Source organism: Amblyomma americanum, chromosome 11, assembly GCF_052857255.1.
Source record: "Amblyomma americanum isolate KBUSLIRL-KWMA chromosome 11, ASM5285725v1, whole genome shotgun sequence".
Lineage (NCBI taxonomy): Eukaryota > Metazoa > Arthropoda > Arachnida > Ixodida > Ixodidae > Amblyomma > Amblyomma americanum.
Genome location: NC_135507.1, coordinates 65,120,375 through 65,129,788, shown reverse-complemented (window position 1 = coordinate 65,129,788; position 9,414 = coordinate 65,120,375). Strand labels below are relative to the sequence as shown.

Genomic DNA, 9,414 nt, shown 5'->3' with positions numbered 1-9,414 from the left:
AGATATTAACAGGAGCTGCAGGCACCTGAGCTGTTTTCAGTACCTTCAGGACATTTGTGAACGCTCGATAGCTTCATTTCTCGGACGTCACAAATAACCCGAACGGGTGCATTCCTAGCCTGCAGGCATCAAAATAACGACCTCTGATCATGAAAAGTACACAAACAAGGTCTCCTGCCTACCATAGATGTGCTCGCATTGACCGCACCTTACTTCCTCTTCCAGAGTTATTCGCCACTGATGCAGCAGGGCGAACTTGGCGGAAATTCCTTTTCATTATTTTATGTTCATTTCAGTTTGCTTGTTGCTTTTTGAATAGCATTTTTTAAACTGCTTCATGCTAACAGGGCTACGCCATGTTTGTTTGTACAAAAATTTCAAGGCTAAGGATACAGAATTTAGGCTTATTTTCCCAACCGCACTTCCTGGCTAATATATGGCCTCCGCCGAACCCTTATTCTCGCTGTGACAAGAGGGTTCCGAGGCAGGATTGAAAGACTACCTCATTGTTTGCGCACTTGGAAAAGCAGGTGCAGTTCTAGAACATTCTCAACGTCTTATATACCCTCGCAGACGCGAAGCCGCGAACAGTTTACTCCCGTCCGCGCGGAAGGTTGGTAAATCGATTCGCGGTTTGACGCAATGGCAAAATACGACATTTTTAGGGACATGCCTTTCCAAATATTGGCATTCCGGAGACAAATAATGGAACGATCTGGCTACCACTTCTTTTATCAGGTAAGTGCGTACGTTTCTTAATCTTCCAAGGGTTAACTCGATGTTGCAGGCTCATGTAATCTGCAAGCAAAACAAGTACTCCTCATTTCCAAATCGTAGTGATTCCACGCACACCTCCAAACGGCGCTTCGAGTAACATGTTCATCTGTATGGCTTATGCTTTCGGTTTTTAAAGTGAAAGCTTTACTACGGCCTGTTGCGCGAATTTCGCCGACAGCACACATTCGACCTTCAGCGACCTTCAGCGACCTTCAGCGCGCGGCGTGCGAAGCTGCGTTGAAACCGATGAAGTGCGGGAGCTTCAAAAGCCCCTTTACCTCAGGAACAGTGGGCACATCAGTCACGCTTAAAGCTACGTGGCGGCAGAGACAGATGTGCGCTGCATGCGTTTTTCATTCGCAACGTTGTGGCATAAACGCGCCGCTGAAGCTATAGGCCGTCGTTGTTCATTGTATTCACCGGCGTTGGCGTTGACAACGTTCTATAATGATTTTGAGGAAAGAAACAGCGCATTGCTTTTCCTCAAAATCCCAATTTTCAGTTCATTAAAATTTTGACGCAAGAGTTCGTCGTACAGCTTTACGAGTGGTGCCTTACAGTATCTCGTTATATATCGCATGCGCTTCTTAGTTTCGAGGCTAGCTCGCGAGAGGTACTCAAACCAAGTGTCCGAGTGTTTAAGCTCCGCTGCACGCCATTTTTCGCGGGGAATGCCCTGCGAACACGGATAAAAGGGAAGCGGCCCGCAATGCACGGTTTAACTGCGACCTTTGTGGATTCGGAGTTTGTGGAATCAGCGTTCGGAGGAACGCCTTGAAAATTAGTCGTGAGCGGCGGTGTCTCAGTGATTAGGGCGCTCGGCTACTGATCCGGAGTAGCCGGGTTCGAAGCCGACCGCCGCGGCCGCGATTCGATAGAGGTGAAACACTAAGGCGACAGTGTGCTTCAGTGTGCTTCACCGGAATAATTTCGACCACCTTGGGATCTTTAACGTGCACTGACATCGCACAGCACACGGGCGTCTTGCCGTTTCGCCTCCATCGAAACGCCGCCGCCGCGGTCGGGTTCGAACCCGGCTACTCCGGATCAGTAGACGAGTGGCCTAACCACTGAGTCGCCGCTACAGATCTGCGTTTCATTTCTCAGTACGCAACCTCCGTCCAGGTCGAACTCCACTGTTGCTTTCGTCTTGAGAGCAGGTAAGCAGCCTCAATTGCGCCCTCCGTTTTTTTTTTCAGAATGGGACAGAGATAATCGGCAAGCGTAGCCACGAGACACCACTGCCGAAGAGAACTGGATACACGGTCCGCATGTTTATATACTGCACCGACACTACGTAAGTATGAAGCGCTTTTGTTCTTTGAACCCGAATTGTGCGTGGGGATAAGCTACAAATGCATCTAGTAATGTTGGTTCTCCCACGCAAATAATACTTGGAATGGTTGTTCGTTCTTGTGGTTTAAAAAAATTAGCAATGGCTTAGCTCAGCTATGCCAGGATATGCGTAGCGAGATTTACGAAGTCACGCTTAGCCCTTCGTGCTTCATTCTTACGCTGACGCGCCTCTTTACTCCAAGCAACGATTTCGGGGTCGTCCGAAAAAGCTTCCGCGGGCGAAGTTAAGAACGGCTGTTTTGGAATCGCTAAGTATAAGCCGCATTGGTTTGGGCAATGGCTATTGCTATAGCTTCTCGTAGCCACGAATATGCCGCGTGCAGTGCACGCGCTCATCGTCAGCTTCTTCACCCATGGAGCTTGCTCACTAGCAATGTTGTTGTTGCTACTGCGCCTGAAGGAAGTATGAAAAGTAAAGTGCACTGGCCTGCCCACTGGCTCAAGCTGAGCCACAATCGCTGCCAGGTGCAGACAGCAGGAGAGTTAAGAGATGTGAGAGGAAAGATTGAAAGACAAGACGCGCGTCGCCGGCAATGCGCATACCCTCAGGGATTTTATACGTCAAGCTCCATAGCCAGGCTCAACTGCAACACCGGCGGAACGGCGCAGCTATTTGCCATGGTAACGGCGCATGCGCGGTAGTGAGGCGTGACGTCACGCATCAGCGCAGCGGTGGAGACCGGCGCGGCGAAGCGGCGAACACCTGTCAGATGGCGACAGGTGTTTTGATTGCCATGGTAAGGTGCATGCGCAGTTCTGGCTCCGGCTGACCACGCGAAACACGGCTCTGACTAGCGTATAATGCAGCTTTCGCCACAAAACCTGCCAGGAAATGATTTTTGGAGCGAGAGCTCCACTACACCATGTTCCGCGAAGGTCATCGGGTGTTGGAGTTTGACCTTCAGCAGGAGGAGCGCCGGAAGTGTGGCTGTGACTTCAGACCACGTGACATCACCACAGCTGCGGCCGCCGCGCCGCTGCTTCCACCGCGGTGCGCCAACCGCCGCTTCACGTACCATGACATAATACTAATTATTATAAGGATAGAAGACGCATTTATCCGCCTCTGCTTGCGGACTTTGACAAAGCACTGGCCACCATGCCTAGAAGGATCCAGACTCCATCCATTTTAAGTTCCCAAAGGTTATCGTTTATTACGAACAGGGAGTATAACCCTGCATGCCTCAATTCCCAGGAAATGGCAACCCAATATCACATATTATCGGGATGTGAGGTCAAGCCTCCGTCCCGGAAGCTCCTGCCAGGTCCCTCCGAAGAGATTTGGAATCAACTGCTGCTGAAGCAGGAGAAGACAACACAGGAAGCGCTCGTTAACTGGGGCCTTGGAGGTCACCCATTAAAAGGGTCACACTGCGGTACAGGCGCCCGCAATCTATACAAATCCGTGGCAATAAAGTTGTTTCTCTCTCCCTCTCCCACCGCCGCTTTGTCAGATGTGGTCATGTGATTATGCACCTGACTGCGTTCGCTTAAGGAGGCGACGCCGCTCTCGCGTGCAGTTTCGCCATGGATGAGAGAGCGGCTGACAGCGCGCCTGAAACGCCTGCGAGGCGTTCCAAGCGTCTAGCCAACCATATACTGAAGTGTAACAGAGCTTCCGTTCTAACTAGGTCTAGAAGAGTTCAACCACTGCCACTTTTTTCTTGCCGCGAAATTCCTTACCAGGGATACCGATTGCTGAACGCTTGAAGCATTCTTGTTTTAATATCCGCCAGAGCGTCTATCTCCTCGAAGACAATTCGGCACTTGATGACATCTCCTTTGCTTTGGACAGTTTGGCGGGACCTGTGGATGATGAGAGATTTATCATACCGGAGACGTATTGACGTAGCCGTATGCCGGTGTGTCGTACGCCGGCTGTGCACGCGCAGTAACATGGGTGCGGCCAGCCGGGAACACTGCGCATGCCGGCGTCCGACAAGCCGGTTTCCTACTGTGTGACTGCTACGTTAAACCCAATGTAATAAAGAGAATGGACGACGGCAAAAAAAGGTGATTTTTGCGTCAACTTCAGGACAACGAGAAATTGGGCGAGTTGGCAAAGGTGCTGCATTCTGAGCATGCGATAGGCATGAAGAATCTAACAATTTACCCTAATCTGTGGAGAAATAATCGCTAAATGGTGTTAACATTTTTACGCTGCAGTTCAAATTTAAGCAGCGGTTCTGAATCTGATACGTAAAAAATGAGCCGACGCTGAGGTAGCCATCAAATACCGAGCGTTAACGCAGACGACATTGGTAGCAGTTCGAATCCCTACCGCAACGTAGACCTTAACTAGAAATTAATGCTGCACGAAACGGGAAATCGTATGCCACCAACCCGAACACTCGCGACAAAATGCTCAGCCGCAACTTTCACATGCAGATTCGTCAGGACGTTGAATTGGCGGTACATATGTCACCTGTTCGAATGCCTGCCGTGAGTTAGGCGCTAACTTGACTAGTAAGTTTATGCTACACAGAACTCTGAATCGTATGACACTGTCCAGAAAATTCTGCGGCAAACGATTAGACCACAAATTTTGCACGAATGTACGGACTATGCGGCCCGACTTTGGCGACTGCCAGACAGAGTTATGTATACCGGATCAACATCGTTTAGCTTTGAGTTGTGGTGCTCGCGCATCACGCTGTCTTCTGTAATTATTTTATTCCGTTATGTAACCGCCTAGATTACCATGACGCTCAGTTGATTACGATTTGCGTAATAACGCATAACGCTGCAATCCGAAACGCGAGAAGTAGAGCTTAACGCTCTAATACAATGTCGTTGCTATGGGGGCCGCCATCTTGGATTCTATCCGTGGAATCAGCATAACTCGGAGGCTCGAAACACGACCTGTAAAAATATCGCACTTCTGTTCTCAGAACTTATATGCTTCTGAACGCTTTATAGAAGTCTCCGCACCAAACACATCTCAGTTTAAAAACATTTAATAGTGCCCAATGTATTATTAGTAAAGTCAAATCAAAAGCGAATTTTATTGGTCAAGGCAGGACGAAAAAAATTGGTGCTGATTAAGTTCGCACACATGTGCACGCCCACACTCACCCACTCCCAAGTTTAGGGAGGTAGGAGTGGATAGGTTTTCGGGCGAGTGTGCCTCCCTAATAATAACGTCGTAGCGCACCGAATCGTGCAATTTTCTGCTGTGCAACTACATTACGATTAACTTCGAATTTCATACGGCTCAAACTGAATTTTTTTTTAATTTGCTTTCTCAGCGAAAAAAATGGCTCAGCATCTGTCTCATATCTCAGCTGACACCCGAAATACACCGTCAGGGAAGAGAGGAAGGTGGGAGTGACAGAAGAAAGAGAGTAAGAGGTGCCGTAGTAGAGGGCTCCTGAATAATTTCGTCCACCTGGGGATCTTTAACGAGCACTGACATCGCACTGCACACGGGCACCTTTGCGTTTCGCCTCCATCGAAACGCGGCCGCCGCGGTGGGGTTCGAACACGCGGGAACTCCGGCTCAGTAGCCGAGCTCTCTAACTCCTGAGCCACCGCGGCGGGGTGATACGGCCCAACAGAATAGGCATTGTTAACGGCTTACTCTGAGGAGAGTTCTTTTAGAAAGGAATAAATGCTGGCGATAACATGGTGATTGTTTTGGGACCACACCGTGAACATGCGCGATACTGCACATCGACAAGTTATTAAATAGTACGACCTGGACAGAGATCACGCTCTATTTTAATAGCGTGCTTGGATCCCAAGCGGTTCTATTTTGTAGCGATAGCTACACTAGGCCAGCCACTTCGCGAGGTCAGCATGGCTGCCCGCTGAGCCGTGGTACCACCGCTCCGCCAGCTGTGCGCATGCGTGGAGGAACGTCATAGCCCGCAGCTGGTGTGCGCGCCGCGCGCCTTGCCGCTGCGCCGACGGTGGAGCAAACGCCACCCGCCTCGTCAGTTGTGCGCATGCGCGGAGTGACGTCAGAGCACGCAGCTGGTGTGCGCGCCATGCGCCTACATTACGGTAGCATTCCGAGCCTTCAGCGCGGTGGCGGCGCCATGGCCACGTGGCAGCTGCCGGCGGCGCACCGGCGAAAACGAGAGGGAGAGGAGTGGGCAGGGGGGATAGAGTAGATCCACGACCAGGGACGAAGATGAAGGAGCGCCTAGCAAAACGCGGCGGCGAAAGACTGACTTTGCAATTCGACTTAGTGAGCTCCACTCGGCCAGCAGTAGCTGTCGCGTCTCTCCTGGTATAACCAGAGCTAAACCAGAGATAAACCCCTGCCATTTTTTATATCCCGGTTTCATTCCCACCCCCTGTAGTTTTTCTAAGAGTATGAACTGTAAATTTGCTTAAAATTTGGATCCATTATGAAGTTGATCTTTTTCAAGAGCTCGGTGCTGTCTTTTATTTCTTGTGCCATATTCCCTTCGTCATTTCATTCAACGCGCACACCGCGACCCAGCAGGAATTACTGTTTAGTGCTTCCGTAACGCATGCTACCTGAAGACACAGCACACCTTGTGAAATACTCACCTGTGGAATTTGTAGAACCCCATTTACAAATCTACTCCACCCTGGGGATTCCCATAGAAATATTCGACCAACACTGTTCCCACTTCGAGTTATTGATCAATTCCCTCTCGCCCTACCATAAGCAAGCCGTCCCGGTTAGCTCAGTTGGTAGAGCGACTGCTCCGATGAAACCTCGTCCCGGGTTCCAACCTCGAACCAAGACGAATTTTTCTTTAACTACGAAGCTTCTGAGAAAGACGTATAGCTTTCCTTTGCAGTGGTATGGCTGCGCTTGGGAGGATGCCCAATGAGTAATTACTCCCATTTAAAATAAATTTCTTACCTGAGAATTTTCGCTCTCGTAGTTAGCATTTTTCTTCCTGCGGTGTAATTATTTTTACTGTGCCAAAACGTTTTCAGATTTTAAAAACTGCCGTTGATAGAAACCCTGCTACGTATTAAGCAAGTTGCGTCTCCAGAAGTGAATATAAGTTATGCTATAGCACTTCATGTTGTTTTGCAAAAACGTCCCGGTTTCTCTGTGAGGAAATTCCCTTATTGGTCAAGGCGGTTGTGACATCATCAGCAACGCCAAATTTGTAAATGTGGGACTAGAATGTTCGAGTAGCTTCCATTCGATCACCACGTGGGATTGTATACACTAACCTGACCAACTCTTCCACCTTACTGCAACTACTCATCCTCATTAAACCACATTATTCCGCCCTGTTATCTTGTTTATTCCACCCGCTAATCGTACATAATCAACCTTAATCCATTTTCTTAGGTGAGCCTGCCTCCGAAATTTGTGGGGTGCTTTGGAATATTTGGGAGTGGGTCAACTTCGCCACGTGGCCTCACGGTGACCGTCTGTCCGTTTTTTGGCTCATACTCGCGGTGGCCGTCCGTCCGGTTACGTGATCTCACGGTGACCGTCCGTCTGTTTAATGGCGCATACTCGCGGTGACCGTCCGTCCGTTTATTGGCTCATACTCGCGGTGACCGTCCGTCCGGTTACGTGATCTCACGGTGACCGTCCGTCTGTTTAATGGCGCATACTCGCGGTGACCGTCAGTCTGTTTATTGGCTCATACTCGCGGCGACCGTCCGTCCGGTTACGTGATCTCACGGTGACCGTCCGTCTGTTTAATGGCGCATACTCGCGGTGACCGTCCATCCGTTTATTGGCTCATACTCGCAGTGACCGTCCGTCTGGTTACGTGACCTCACGGTGACCGTCCGTCTGTTTAATGGCGCATACTCGCGGTGACCGTCCGTCCGTTTATTGGCTCATACTCGCGGTGACCGTCCGTCCGGTTACGTGATCTCACGGTGACCGTTCGTCTGTTTAATGGCGCATACTCGCGGTGACCGTCCGTCCGTTTATTGGCTCATACTCGCGGTGACCGTTCGTCCGGTTACGTGACCTCACGGTGACCGTCCGTCTGTTTAATGGCGCATACTCGCGGTGACCGTCCGTCCGTTTATTGGCTCATACTCGCGGTGACCGTCCATCCGGTTACGTGACCTCGCGGTGATCGTCGGTCCATTACACCGCCACCTAGGTCACGTGACCCTGTCACATGATCACAACCTGACCTGTAAACTTGGAACCTTGGCATGTGCCGGAAGTCTTAACTAAGCACCAAAAAGGTTTAGGAACGATTTAGGAGAAAAACCGCTGAAGAATAGTTGCTTCACATAGAGGAGGACCGCACCCAATCCGCACACAAAGCAGTGGCCAGGCGAGGGAGCCATTGTCCAGTTACCGTCACAGTCTTTCGTTAGGGTGGAATACCGACCTAGAGTGCGTCGCATGTGGCACCGCAAAGAATTCCAACCCACCTGCTACCTCCCAAGAGTATGCGGAGCTATCTTATTCACTACGACACAGCTCTGGGGCCGATACTGTGTTTATAGTTAAGGTTTATATACAGTAACGGTATTTACATTCGACCTGGAGATGTTACATCAAATGAAAGGAGCAGCGTGACGTCACCGCTTCCTCTCGCTTCGCTCTACTCCTCTGTCATGAAATGAAGTCAAGCGTGGCAAATTCAAATCAGTGCAATGAGTCGCAAACGGCTGTCGCCTTCCTGCACTTAAGAGATATCTAAGTGTCTCCAATGAATTTTTATTCAATACTGTGGGCCAGAAGCACTTACTTTTTTTCAATATCAGACTCTCGCGGCCAATCTAATGTGCACATATTTGATCGCAATGCGTACTTTTTCTTTTTCTCTTTTCAGGGGTGTGAGTGAACTTGAAGTTGTTAGATACAACGGCAGCAGATACTTCGGCAACACTGCGTCGGTTAAGCATGGCAGGTTCCTCTCTGAACCGGTTGGCCACAATCACTATAATAAAACAGAGGTAGAGCCATCCGTGCGACGGCCTGTCAACCCAGGAGACTTCTTTTCCATTGCGGTCAGAGTTTCGGGCACAGCATACTTGCAGGCAAGTGCATTCAATTTATATACCTGTTTACAGTACTGACGTCTTGCGGGGAATAGCGTTCAGGAGTCTGGAAATGAGAACACAATTTTGTTTAATAAGTCATGTTCAAGAAATTGCGGGAATAAATAAGTGTTAAGCCGACTAAAATAACATTCCAAAACCCGGAAATGGACGCACAATTTTTAGCAGGCAGAGATATGATAGACACTGTGAGTGTTATTTATTATTACTATGGCGACGAAACTAACATTGGAAAGCCTAGGAATAAAAACATGACTTTCATTATGAGTGAAGTACTAGAAATTATAGGAATAAATTGTTACT

The 9,414-nt window shown here is 49.4% G+C and overlaps 1 protein-coding gene across 1 annotated transcript in view; it reads left to right on the top strand.

Annotated features, from left to right (window-relative positions):
• The first annotated feature begins 576 nt into the window (after positions 1-576).
• LOC144110510 (uncharacterized) overlaps positions 577-9,414 on the top strand; it is a 38,569-nt gene continuing 29,731 nt past the window's right edge. Inside the window, exons 1-3 of the mRNA XM_077643486.1 lie at positions 577-738; positions 1,977-2,074; positions 8,883-9,090. Of these exons, the coding sequence (XP_077499612.1) occupies positions 643-738; positions 1,977-2,074; positions 8,883-9,090 (402 nt within the window). The 5' untranslated portion in view covers positions 577-642. The remainder of the gene's footprint in view (positions 739-1,976; positions 2,075-8,882; positions 9,091-9,414) is intronic.